The sequence below is a fragment of the Cupressus sempervirens genome, chromosome 3 (assembly GCF_028749045.1).
Source record: "Cupressus sempervirens isolate cs-2001-9-10 chromosome 3, ASM2874904v1, whole genome shotgun sequence".
Lineage (NCBI taxonomy): Eukaryota > Viridiplantae > Streptophyta > Pinopsida > Cupressales > Cupressaceae > Cupressus > Cupressus sempervirens.
In genome coordinates, this window is record NC_143120.1 from 512,737,673 (window position 1) to 512,752,592 (window position 14,920).

At 35.4% G+C, this 14,920-nt stretch overlaps 1 protein-coding gene across 2 annotated transcripts in view; it reads left to right on the plus strand.

Moving 5' to 3' along the window:
• Window positions 1-14,920, plus strand: part of LOC149567424 (fatty acid amide hydrolase-like) — a 255,275-nt gene that overhangs the window by 172,553 nt on the left and 67,802 nt on the right. For both annotated transcript variants that reach the window (XM_089820607.1, XM_089820609.1), the window contains exons 15-16: window positions 3-106; window positions 237-329. In XM_089820607.1, coding sequence (XP_089676733.1) covers window positions 3-106; window positions 237-329 — 197 coding nt within the window. The remainder of the gene's footprint in view (window positions 1-2; window positions 107-236; window positions 330-14,920) is intronic.

Below are 14,920 nucleotides of genomic sequence, written 5' to 3' on the forward strand. Positions count from 1 at the left end.
AGATCTTGGAGGTGACATTGCCAGAGATAGAGGAGATGCGCCTTGCACATTATTTAACAATTGGTTCTGAATGCAATGCTTCTATTGGATCTTCTTTTGAGAAATTGTATGAAACTTCCTACAAAGTAACATAGTTTTCCTTGTTGAATTTTTTATTGATTTTGGCATGTTACATAATATGGTCAACTTTAAATGGAATTTTTTGTTGTTGTTGAATTCCCTCTCTACTGGAGTAGAGGTTTGGCATCATCAGGATGGGATGCAAGATTTGCTTTTCGAGTATATCGTTCTTTCAGCAGTAAGGAATTCCTTAATGCCCAGCGGCTTAGGTAAGTTGGCATTTCTCATTTTCTTGTAACCTTTCTTACAATATATGGGGCCTTGAGGTTGTGCTAACAAAGATCTATATTCTATCCTCACTATGTTTTGCTCATGAGTATCTTTGGCATTTTCTAATGGTGACCTTTTTGAACATATAAATACAGACCATTACATTTTATTTGACTTGCAGAATATTTCTTCACACCATCTCCTGAGATCATGTAACACATTTCTTTCCATTGTCCTAGGTTGGGGTACACATGTAATTAGAGTTGAATAAAATGAATGTTGATTTTTGGTAAGTACTAGTGTTTAGAGGTATTTGAAATGGAAGTTCGCATAGTATAGTGTTTCAATGTCTTTTTCTTCCAAATTTGTATTGTAGTATCTTGATCCAAGTGCTAGTGCTATTTTCTTGGCATTAAATAACAATGCATAAATAAAATAGGTATAAATGGATAAAAATAAAATAATAAAGGATTGTAAGTTTTAATCAATGTCAAGCATTCCTTCACTTTGTATATAATATGAAGATCTTTTAATATTCTTGCATTCACTTATACTTTACCAGTACATTCTAGAAAAATATTACCCAAAATAGATCTCCCCAGTCAAGACTTGTCTCACTAGAGGCGGTCACAGGGTAGTGGCTGTCAAGAAAACTAAAACTTAAAATATATAAAAAGTTTGTGAAAAAAATACTAAGTGTCCCATTTGGTAAGATATATGTCTTAGTTTTCTGTTTAGACATTGCTCAGTCAGAGTACCTTGATTTTTCATAGAAGTTTCATCTAGTACCTGCTATCCTTCCATCCCTATTAATAAGAAGAGATAGGATTTGCGGAGTTCATGCCAAAGGAAATCTATGACTAGGTGACATAATTGTAATGTTGTCTAGGTGGGGCACTATATAGATCCGTAATAGTATTTTAAAAGTAAAATGGAAATTCTAATACTCATAATATTATATATTTCCTTACATTTACAAATATTTAATATGTATTCTTTTAAAGAGATCAAATTTCCACAATCCATTGTATTACATTGATTTGTTTCTGGATTTGATTTTGTAAAGATTTTTACCATCAACGTTTCGAATCACACTATGTGATCCATCATCAGGATGAAAGATAGCAAGAGATGCAAAACAAAGTGAGTTGCAGATGTTGATTGACCAAAAGATATAGGGACCAAGGGAAGAGAGATTGCACACACACCTAGGTTAGAAATAAAATAATAGATAAGATGGCTAGACAAGAAACCACAAGGAACAGACTCCCAAAGATAGAATAGAAAGAAAGAACATGAGAAGTAAAAGTGAGAACAAAAGAAATAAATGAGATGTTAGAAATTGAGGATAAGTATATATATAATATCAAAAGGCAGAAAGAAAAAGATGGAAGAAAGGAAGTCACAACTAACCAAACCTTAAAAAAAAAAAAAATCTATGTATGGTCAAACAAATATATTATTATTAAAAGTATGATATGTAAACATATAATATATAACGTGTATTATATGTTTACACACTTGTATATATAGCATGTATGTTATATTATCATGATATATAATATGTATATAGGTAATTATATATAATGACCACACACAATATATATGTACGTATGTGTATCTCAAAAAATAAATGTGTGTGTGTGTGAGAATGAGTAGTAAAACATACATGCAAATAATCCGTGTCTATATATATATATACATATATATATATATCTTGTGTATGTGTGTGCATGTGTTTTTTCTAACACATAATAGATATATTGCTGGGTGTATATATATATATATATAATAACCCTCACCTGGCTATGACTAGGACAACTCCAATCTTTCCAATATTTCACACAAATCAGATGGTTTGGTATTTTGTCAAACACTTGGCAAACAAATCCCCCAGCAGTGTATTTGGAAATGCAAATATATTTTAATGTTCTTTGAACTAATAGAAATGTACGTTCTACTTGTGTTTACTTCCCTTTTGATTTTTTGGAGAATAGCAATAATAGAGGAAATAAGGCAATGCCAATGGCTAACAAACAATTCTTAATTTTGCCAATTTATTTGGTGGAAAGTAAATACTGTGCTGAAATGGACTTACTCCAAATTCAGATTACATTCAAAGAACCTATTCATAGTTGATGTTGTATTCAAAAGCTTGACCAGATCAACGTACAGCTTCAGAACTGAACAAACTGACCATAGTCTCCTTCCAAATGCTATGCAAGGCTCCCAGCTATGTCCCCTGCCTTCATACAGACTTCCAAAACAATTTTCAGGTCACTTCCCTGCTAACAACAGTCTCTGTAAATGAATTACAGGCCCTCGATAAAGATTAAGCAAACCCAACAGCAAATCACAGGGCTGATGGTATGTATGTGGGCCTAGAAATGGTGATGCAGGCTCCTGTTAAACAATTGCAGACCAACATAGAGTGGGTGTAGGCCTCCCAGGCTATAACACTGTTCAAGAAACTATCAATTTGCTGCCTTAAAATGAAATGGCAACCCTTCAGAAAAATTAATCACAGGTCTTCCAACATTTCCAGCAATCAATGAATTCTCTTCCAAATCAAACAAATCCCTTAGCATAGAACAACTTCTCAAACACAGTGTAAGACAGTAGAGAAGCTTCAACCAATGTAGCATATAATAATCAGGTTAGCAATTTGGAAATAAAAATCAGATTTGCACAGGATATTATAGTGGTATCAGAGCTTGCTTGCAAAGTGTTTGACAAAATGTCAAATAGTTGAATTAGAGAAGAATTTGGTGTTTGATGAAGTTATAACCGGTTGGGGTTATTACACTGGTATCAAAGCTTTGATCTTGCCATCCTAGAGGGTTGAAGTTTCATATGCAGCCACAACAGCGAGTTCACCTTAGGGTTTACACTCGTAGGAGATTAGAACAAGAGCAAAATCAGTTTGAGAATATACTTGTAGAAGAAATGGGTGACAAGGAAGGAGAAGAGATAGCAAGAAACAAAGGAAAAGATGGTGGAGACAATGAAGAAAGAGAAGCACAAGAGTTCTTTAGACATTTGGCAGTGGAGCAGCAATGAATAGCTGAAGCTTTACAAAAACTTACTATAAAAATACAAAAGATGAACCCACAGATCAAAAAAACCAAGTCCTAGATGCTAATAGGAGTATAGTACAAATAACTCCCTCCCAGACCATTCATAGGCCTACACGCCCTACCTTTCTCAAGAATAAACACGAAGATGATAATGTTGAAGGAGGGCAACATTTGCAGGTCATCTTATGGCAGCAAATGTTGAATGGGAATCATTGACACTGGAGGTTAGGGAACACCTATGCTTTGACAATTTGCCAAGTCAAAGGAAAGAGCATTATAAGACAAGGCGAGATCAAAGACCAAGTAACCAAAACAGAGGTTTGAAGCATGCAGCACACAAATTCACTTTACCTATGTTTGATCGTAAAGGGATAGTTACAACTCAATCTTGTACTCATAAGCTAGACACTTTCTAGAATCTTCGACCCATGATAGCGTAGAATGATTTTATGACTTATTCCAATAATGTGTGTAAAAATTTATATGATGAATTTGATGGACATGCAAATTTGAATTAGGAAAATAGTATGACAGCCTTGGGTGATGATTTGTGAACATCATCCTTACAAGAGATTTCACGGGAGGTTATAAAACCTCCCGTGGGTGTTGACACTCAAGATATTGGTACCATGAACGGGGATTGCATAAACACTTGATTTTTATGACATCAGTTGTGAATTCTTGTATCTACAAGGGCCAAATGCTATCCTTGAGATGTCACATGGTAGTACTCAAGAAAGGGGTATTAATGACACAATGCATGATGTAGATTCATGCACCGATGAGTTTGATTTTTCAAATCACACCTTAGCAAGTGAGTTTGAAGATTCAGTGGTGGACATGGAGCCCCAGGATTGCGAACTAGAGGAACATGTAGTTGAGTTATTTGTTGAAAGACATAGTAGGAGTACCTTGGATGTGGATAGCACACAACATAATGCGTCTAATTCAGATTCATTTTAGTTGGGGAGCTTGCTTCGGAATGGGCAGTTACAAAGACCTCATCATTTGATTGAGCCACTTAAGGTGGATATGAAAGTTGATCCTCCACATGATGGAGCAGCCTCTCGTATTTTGATTACACATGATGAAGGTAAATCTTTACAATGGCATGATCTCGTTACTGATTTGTTTGAGGACAATTGTGTTATCCACCATCATTCTCCATATAATGAAAACATCAACACTATGATAACATCCATTGATGGGAGCCACACACCTATTGGTTAACCGAAAGATATTAATTATACAAGAGCTGGTTTAACATACTTTGGCATTAAAGAGGTGAAGAAGTTTAAAGAAATGAATGATGAATGGTTGCAAAAGGCTAAAAATGCTAAATTGGTGGCTGCCAATGCAAGAAAACATCTTCAAGAAGTCAAAGGAAAGGTCAATCTCCTCAACATAATAAGGAAAAAGAGGATGGATAACATTAGAAGTCTCTTATTTCAAACAGAGAGTGAATCTAAAAATGTACTTGGATCCGATGGTAACAATGAAGTTGACGAGTCTAGTTAATTAAAGGATTTGGTAAAGATTCCAAACATGAAGAAACAAGAATATTTTGAGGGTTTTTGATGTGCGGTTGAAGTTGCTCATAGCTTGGAGACTTAGCTGAAGGTGAAGAAGGATGAGATTATTGCAGCATTATCTCATCATGACATGATGCAAAAACAAATTGAGTATCATATTTGGGTTGTTCAAAAATAGTAGATCCAAAGGGGGAATTGGTAGCACCCCTCGATAGAGAAACTCTTAATGATTTGAGTAGAACAAAGGTTTGTTTTTATTGCAAAGGGGCGCATGATGCAAACCATGATTGTTCATTAGGGTGTAAGGGGAAGATTGACTGTGTTATGCATATAATGAGAATTCTGAATCTGAAAATTTAGATAAGAAATTTGATCAAGAAGGGTTTGAGCTAGCAGGATCAGAACATGAGGAAGAAAGGGCTGAAAGGGAAGAGTTAATTCATCTACAGGAAGTACGTCTCACTAACATACAGTGTGAGGGTTCCTTTAGGATGTGCAGAGTTTTAGTTGGGCAGAAGATCATTACCTTTCTTTATATAGGAGCTAAACATAACTTCATTGATGCTTGATTGGTTGAGAAAGGCAACATATAGATGGAGTTATTTGAGGGTATAAGAGTAAAGGTTACAAATGGCTACACTCTTAGGTGTGATAGGAAGATTTCAAATCTGCCCATGCATTTGAATAGCTTTGATTTTAATGCAGCTTTTAATGTGGTAAACATGGGAGATGCTGATATGGTATTGCGGATGACATGGCTTCATGACATAAATTGTGTTTTGATGCCAATACATGAGGAGCAACAAAGACATGCTTATCATCTAGACATACAACAATTGAGGTAGTTTGTGTTAGTTTTGTGTACAACAAATTGTGGAGGGATCATATTCCACATCTTGATAAGGTTTGGGTATTCTTGCAAAGAGACCTTGCATATCAAGGAATTCAAGTGTGAGTTAGGCTCTAGAGAGCCATTGTACTTAGGAAACATCATTAGCACATAGGGAGTATGCATGGATCTAGACAAGGTCAAAGCAATCATTGAGTGGCCTACACCCAAGAGTCTCATACAACTTAGAGGAATTTTGGGCTCATGTGGTTTTTACTGCAAATTTGTTAATGGATATTCATGACATGCAACACCACTTTCTGATCTAACCAAAAAGGGATATCTCAGGAACTACATTGCAGGGCAGCAAAAGGGATGGGTTAAGTAGATATGTCTTTGTGAGTACTTCTATAATACTACCTACCATCTTTCTATTTAGATGACATCATTTATGGTCTTGTATGGTTATGAGGCACCTAACTTTTTTGATTTGTTGATGAGTGATAGTAGAGTGCCTAGTGTTGGAGCTTTGCTGCAAGAAAATCAAGATATCGTGAGGACTCCCAAGGAGAATATTTAGAGAGTACAAAACCAACAGAAGCAATATGCAAATCAGAAAAGAGTTGAATGTTCATTCGAGGTAGGAGACATGGTATACTTGGTGCTATAGCCTTATAGAGAGTATACACTAAAGAAGAATGGTGTAGGGAAGCTAAAGCCATAATACTATGGACCATAGTTGGAAAACTCGCCAAAGGCAAAAGCTTGCCAAGCCCCCCAAAAGTTTAGTTCGGAAAATATCGGCGATTTTTAAAAAAAACTCAGGAAAACTTGGAAACCTAAAAACACTGCTGATATTCAACTAAAAATACATTTATTTTGCAAAATTTAATTAGAAGATGCATCTAATAAGTTAATTAAAGAGAACACAAAAAAATCAAGCAGAGTTTAGATATATAAAAATGCATAGTGGGTACAAAATTGCATTCTCATGCGGAATGCTCATGGCAAGAAGCAAAATAATAAATAGTTTCAAATACATCAATACAATCATATCTTCCTCTTTCCGGCTGCACTAGCAGGAAAGCAAGGGTGTCTAGTCCTCAAAGAAGTGCCCTGCACTGGGATAGGTCATGCGTTGCGTGACTGTGTACTTTGTGGTTGTGCCACTGCTTCCTCGCTTGACATCCCTACTGGCTAGCTTGGCATCTTGGAAGAGTATGTATCTCCTCCTATATGTGCCACTGGTAATGCCTCGTCCTCTAAGCTTGAATCATCATCGTCCTCGTCCTCAATGTCATCCATTGTGAAATGAAAATCAGTTCCAACATCCCCCTCCATAGCCTGCCTCTCCAAATCAGCAATCTCATCTAGTGGAAACAATGGACCTGGCTCCTGTGTTGTCCAATTAGAATAAGGATTTATCTCTTCCAGAGCAAGTGGCCAAGTAGTGTTGAACTCTGTGCCCTTTTTATGCGCAATTTAAGAGTATAGTGCACATAAACAAGGTCATTAAGCCATCTTTGAGTCATTCTGTTTCTTTTCTTTGCGTGGATGGACTCAAATAAGCTCCAATTGCTCTCACAATGGGATGAGCTACAAGGTTGGCATAGGATTTTGAGAGCAAAATTCTTTAAATTGGGGGTATTGCCACCCCAACTTGCCCACCAAGTATCTACAAAACAAAATGTAAAAAGTTATAAAGCATTGAAAAAAGATAATTAGAAACACAACTTATCAATTTACAAAAGTTTTAAAGTTTGACGCTTACCTAGTGCTTGAGTAGATCTTGCTCTCTTTGCTAGCATAGAAGAGAACAAATTACCCCTCGATTCCACATAGACTTGTTGTTCGGTCACAACAAGGTCTCTTTCCGCTTCATTGGATATCATTCTCTCAATGCATTTAGAGAGACCTTCCATGACCTCTCCGTTAAGATCTGAGTAGGAATCATCAACCCTAAAACAAATAGGAAATGATATCAAGTCTTACTACACAACCTTAAAAAGTAAAGTAAAATAAAGTCTTAGTAACATCTCAACTTCAAGGACAATCATAGTACCTAAATTTGAGGTTGAGGAAGTAGCCTACTACATGAATGGGTTGGTGGAGCATATTGTTCCACCTCCTATCAATAATTTTCCAAATGGGGTCAAATCTGAATTTGTCCCCATGATAGTAATTTCTAACAGCCTCTTTGGCCCTATCCATGGCCTCATGAAGACCTCCCATTAGGGATTGTTGCCCATCACATATGCACAAGACTCTAACCATGGGCATAGACATCTACATTTGAAATTTGAAAAATACAAATTAGTTAATAACATAGTAAGTTATGAATTAATAATGAAACTTGAATCAACTAAAAATATAATGTTTTGATTCTTGAAGTTACCTCCACAATCTCCTTAGCCTTTGCAAAAAAATATCATCAAAGACTATCTGTGCCACAGCCTCTCCTTCGGGCTTCTTTGAGTAAGATGGAACAACCCAATTAGCACACAAACATTTGTTTCAGAGCCAATATGTGGTTGAGAATACTTTGCAATGTCAAGACCACCGTTGCAAACCTTATCATAGCGGATCTCACCAAATCTTTGCCTTTAGTGGTCTTTCTCATCAAACTGAGAACCCATGGGTGATTATAGATATATTTGGTGACTTTCCTAGCATCTTCCACAGCTGGACTCACCCAATCAAGTTTTCCTATTTCCTCCAAAAGAAGGTCAAGGACATGTACTACACAAGTTGACCAAAAAAATGTGGGATGACTCTCTTGGAGGATTCTACGTAAAAGATTAGTAAAAATCAATAATTAGTTACAAAATTTCCATATTTACATCAAATCTAAATTGAATAATACCATAGCATTACATTCATGATTCATATTGAACATAAAAAATTAAATTTACCTACTGCCACATATGCTGCTACATTATCTGTGATTATTTGCACCGCATTCTCTACTCCCACCTCCATGACAACATTCTAGAACATTAAAGCCAATATGTGTGTATTTTTCACTTTGTTGGAGGCCTCAATAGATTTCGAAAACACCACATCATCTTTGCAAGCAACCAAGAAATCAATAACGGTTCTACTTCTTCCATCTGTCCACCCATCAAATAAAATGGTGCAGCCATACTTCTTCCACTCTTTCTTTTGGTCTTCTATCAATACTCTTGCCCTGCCAACTGCATGGTCAAACAATTTACAAAATTTAGGTGTAATAAAGTGTTAGTAAAAGATAGGAAAAAACAATTAAGATTTAAAATATAACAATGAATTGAAGTGAATCACAATTATTTACAATTACTAAATAGTAAAATACTAACCTTCCACTCATATCCTTGTGAGTAGGCTGCTTGTACCCTTTGCCTGATATTGAAATTGCATTCACCAAATTCAACCAATAGGGACTATTAGCTGCATACATTGAGATATTGTTGAAAAGCCAAAAATTAGTTGCTACAATATCAGTTTACTCATGCACCTCCTTAAACCATCCAATGCCCTCTAATGATGGCTATGATCTAGCTATGTTCCTGGGCAGAAAATAACTCCCTATGATGGTGATGAAGAACTAGGAAATGTAGAAGAAGTGGAACCGACAAAAGAGACATTTTGTTTGCGGATCCATGGGTCATGAAGAGATCCTGGTATGTTCTCAAGTGCTTCTTCTTCTTCTTGCATATCAAAAGGAGCTCCTTGAGATTCAGCTATGGCTGCCCTCATAGCTAATTTTTCCCTCTCCCTATTCAATGTTTTCTCTTCAGCAGCTACAAGTAGGGCATTGATGAATCTTTTTTCTTCTTTAGTTACCTTGAGACAAGGATTTGAATCATGTTTCTTTATGCTTGCAAGGTGGTATTTGAAGCGGTTTATGCCTCCAGAAATAAGTCTCTCACATGGAATGCATATAACCTTCCTAACATCATTTGGAGCTTCATAGGCATACCACCATGCCTTATCTCTTGCATTTTTAGGCTGAGTGCCTTTATATCCAGAAAGGCATGGTGTTTGTGGCCACTCTTCTTGTGGGTTTGTCATGTTTTTTTAATGCTTGACCGCTGCCCTACACATAAATTTATAGAAAAATGAATAAACAAAGTTAGAACAACTAGGGTTTGTTTTTAGAAAATCTTACATATTCTTCAAAAAAAATTGTGAAACATAGAGCTGAGTGGCTTTCAAATGATTCAAACATAGAGTTAAAATGCTTTTAAATGATTTGAAATCATTTTTAAACAACAACAAAAACAATAGAACATTTGTTAAAAGTATAAAACTATAAAAACTTTCAAACTATGATAAAAAGAACATACCTGGAAAGAGATTTGTCTTCTATAACTGGCTAGAATCCTCTAAAGTCCACTCAAATCCACCTTAAATAACTTGCAATCAGCTAAAAATACCTCCAAACCTTCTTCTCTCCACACCTCAAGGCTCTAGAGAACACAAATGCAACAAACAATGCAAAAAAAATGAGTTGTTTGCCCTATTAAGCCGTCACAGCGCGCGGGCTATAGGAATCTTGAGTTTTTGAGTAAAACTCGCCAAGTAATTGGCGAGTTCTTGCCCAGGCACCGAGTTTTTCATCCTGCGAGTTAATTCAGGATTTACTTGCTGACCTTAAAAACTCGATGAGTGTTTGAAACTTGCTGAGTACTTGGCGAGTGTTCGAACTATGCTCTGGACCCTTGAGACTCATTAGGTGTGTGGGTGAGGTAGCTTATGAGTTGAAGTTACCAGCTGACAGTAAGGTCCATAATGTTTTTTATGTGTCATGCCTTAAGAAGGCGTTAGGACATCGTGTGGTTCCTTTCACAATTCTACCACCCTTAGAGGATGAGGGTAAGTTGATTTTGGTACCTAAGGCTATATTGGATGTTAGGGAGAAACAAATGAGGAGACAAGTTATGAGGGAATATTTGATCAAGTGGAAGGACCTACGAGTTGAGGATGCCACTTGGGAGAGTGAAGAAATTTTGCAGCATCTAGAGTTGAGATTGCTTGGGGACAAACAATTTTAGAGGGGGTACTGTAAAGTCCCCATCTTTTTAGCCTCTCAGTGGAGTTCTTAGCCTTTACATTCTCCGAAGGCTAAGTGGAGAAATAAAGAGAAATTGATTAAATTAATTTCTTATAAAGTCATTCAATAAATTTAAAATTAAAAGCTGACTTTATATTTAATTGATCTAATTAAAAGTGACTAAAGTTAAATAAATAAATTAAAAAATTCTTCTAGGAGGAATTAAATATTATTTTATTTCTTCTAGAAGGAGGTCCATCTATTGGAGGAAAAGAATAAATAGGGAGGGCAGCCTCACTGTTGATCATCGAATGTGTTGCTTTCTACTCTTCCGGATAACTTGTGGAGCCAAGGGTTTTTGCAGTTGCTACATTGATTGTTGGGAATGAACACTCCCATTGATTTGCATAACTGAGGTGGTGAAATATCTTTTGAAGGGTTGTGGGTGTTGGAGAAGACAAATCAGTCTTTTCATTGTGCCAAATTTGTGGCCTAGGCCCAAATTTGTGGAGTAAGGAATAAGTTGGATATTGCTACAGTAACTCTGCTACAGTAATGTTGCTACAGTGACTTTGCTACAATGATTTGCTATAGTGACGTTGCTATAGTGACGTCACTACAATGATTTGCTACAGTGACTTGCTACAGTAAAACTTAGATTTTTGGAGCAATTCCAGGTTTGTATCTATTACATTTTGTATTGTTTGAGAGTAGATATTTAGGGCATCAGTAGGGTTTTTAAAATCAAAGCAGGCATTGCCCTAAATGTCTTATCGTTGTAGATGCATATTTTCTCATTTGTAACCAATGCTATATGTTTCAAAAAAATACAAAAATTTTTTTTTGTTGGTTGTTTGGACTGTTGCAAGCATATCAATTGAAGTTTGGCATATATCTATATATATCCCTTGTGTGCAAAGTGTTTGACGAAATTCTCAGGTTAGCAATTTGGAAATAAAAATTAGAATTGTTAAATTTATAACAGTGATATCATATTGGTCTGAGAGTGTAGACTGCACTTTAATCTTCTCCCCTTGCATACCATTTGAAAGCATTATATACTATACACTTTGCAAATAGGATGGGGGTTGATCCTTGGGAAATAAACATGTTATGCACTAACTATAACTAATAGTTATGTTATCTTCTTCATGGACACCGATTTCAATAAGTGTAGTATGGGCTGACCTAGAGAGGGTCATGTCCCTTTGAGGGACATGCCCTTTGGTCATGGTATAATAGGTGGCTAAGAACACACAATACATTGAAGTCTGCTCCTTAAAACAATACTGCCCTATACGAGTTATTGCAGAGACAAACAAGTTTCAAAATAGGATTAAATATTCTGAAAATTACCTTCTACAAGTAGAAGGAGAAGAAGATCAGAACAACAACAAATTCTAAAGGTATTATCTTAGATCTGAACCTAGAGAATTTGCAAAAAATTTACATGGTATCAGAGCTCTGGTAGTTGAACCTAGGCTTTGCAAATTAAATAATCAGATTTGATATATATCTAGCATTATTCTCCTATCTTCAATAGCATACACAATCAGACCCGAGGATAGGTTTGATGGGAAAGAACATTTTGATGCCTGGAAATTTAGAATCATGATGATTCTTGAAGAAAACGATGTAAAACAATTTGTTGATTCAGAATCCAGACAACCTACTATTGAATCTCATAAATCTATTTGGAGTAATGGAAATAGAAAAGCCATTCAAATCATATTAGATGGAGTGAAAAATGATATAGTACTCATGCTAACGAAACATCAAACAACATTTAATATGATGAATGCATTACTAAATGCATATGAGGTTAACAATGCAACTAGAGTTCTCGCACTAAAAAGACAACTAAATCACATATAAATAAATAAGGGAGAATTGGTGAATTCTTACTTCCTAAGGGTTGTCAGCCTCAGAGATGCACTTTCAAGTATAGGAAACATCAATAATGATACAAAACTAACATTGATAGCTATATTAGGATTACCAGATTCATGGGAAACATTCGCACAAGGAATAAGTGTCAGAGATAATCTTCCTGACTTTAATAGATTTAATGGAGACTGCCTTCAGGAAGAATCCAAAAAACTTAAGAAAGGAGGAAAATTGAAAATAGAAGATGAAGAACTTCGTGTTCTTAATACAAATTCCTATGAAGGCAAGAAGAAGCATTTCAAGAAGAAAAGGGGTAATCAAAAGAATGACAAACCTAAGAAAGATCTATCCAAAATAAAATGCTTTAGATGTGAAAAGTTTGGACACTATAGATTTAATTGCCCTAAGAATTCTAAACAACAAGTGAACAATACAAATATTACTAGGGAAGAAGATACCTATGATCTTGAGAATCGTGTATTGTATTTGGCACTATCAAATTAAGTCTCAAGTAAAGCATGGGTGATTGATGGGTATTTGGATACAAAGAAGCACTAGACTCTATATCAGAAAAGGTTAATGGCAAAGTCACCATCGGTGATATTTCAACACATTCCATCAAAGGAATTGAAAATTGCACCTTAAAACTAATGTCCGGTAGTTCTTTTCTTCTCAAAGGAGTACTCTATGTACTAGGAATAAAAAAGAATCTAATCTCAGTTATAGCACTTGAAGATGATGGACATAATGCTGCATTCATGAATGGTAAACTCATAACTTGGGCTAAGAACTCCTCAATTAAGAAAGCAAAATTGATTGGTCAAAGAAAAGGGTATTTGTATGAGTTAAATTCAGAACCTAGTCAACCTATTCGAGCCTTAATTCATGAAGCTGCGGATATAAATGAAATATGGAACAGAAGGTTAGGATATCTAAATATCAAAACTTTATCAACTATGGAGAAGATGGTTACTGGTTTACCTAAATTGGATAAAGATCACTCAAGAATATGCAAAGGATGCACTTTAGGTAAGAACACCAAAAGTCTATTTCATGATGGCACTAGAAAAACTAACAATGTTTTAAAATTAATCCATTCAAATTTATGTGGACCTATGTCTGTTCCTTCTCTTGGAGGATTTTGGTACTAAATTCTGTTCATAGATGACTTCTCTAGGGAAACTTGGATTTACTTCCTAAAGTGCAAAGAATCAGAAAAAATCCTAAAGAGATTTAAAGAATTGAAAACCTTATCTGAAAACTTATCAGGACATAATATTAAAACTCTTAGAACTGATATTGGAGGGGAATACACCTCAGATTTGTTTAAAAGGTTTTGTAAAGAAATGGGAATTAAGAGGGAGTATACCGTCCCTTATAACTCACAACAAAATTGGGCAGCAGAAAGGAAGAATAGAACAATTATATAAGCTGCTAGAGCTATGATATTTGATCAAAATCTAGAATATTATCTTTGGACAGAAGCCTGTTGTCTTGTTGTCTATATTCAAAACAGAAGACCTCACTCCTACCTTAGAGATAAAAACTCCTAAAGAAGTCTTTACTAAGGTTAAACCCAATATTAGTCATCTTAGGATTTCTGGGTGCCTTGTATATATCCATGTTCCAAAAGAAAAAAGAACTAAGTTAGAACCCTCTAGGAGGAAAGATATTTTTGTAGGGTATAGTGAAACATCTAAAGCGTATAGGATTTTCATACCTGGATAGAAAAATATTGAACTTAGTAGGGATGTAATTTTTTAAAAAGATTTAGCATTCAAAAGAGCCCTAAGTTATGTAGAACCCTATCCTTTACTTTGCTCTAAAAAAAATACTGAACTTGAGTCTCAGAGGGAGAACATGGAAGAAATTGAAGATGAAATTGAAAACCTTATCCTTGGAGAAACTCAAAATTTAAAGAAAATACCACTTTGGGCCATTAAAACAGTAGAGGAAGCACAAGACTTTGTTGTACCTTCTGAAACAATCGGAGAAAGCAAAAGACCCAAAAGATTTTCTAGTTATACAACAAACATGAATGACTTGTCTAAATTAGAACCAACCAATACTTCAGATGCTATTAAACATACAACTTGGAAAGAAGCTATTACAAAAGAATACTAATCTATTATGAAGAATGATGTTTAGGAAATTGTTCCAAGACCTGAAGGAAAATCTATTGTTTCATTCAAGTGGATATTTAAAATAAAGCATGTTGCTGCATTGAAAAATA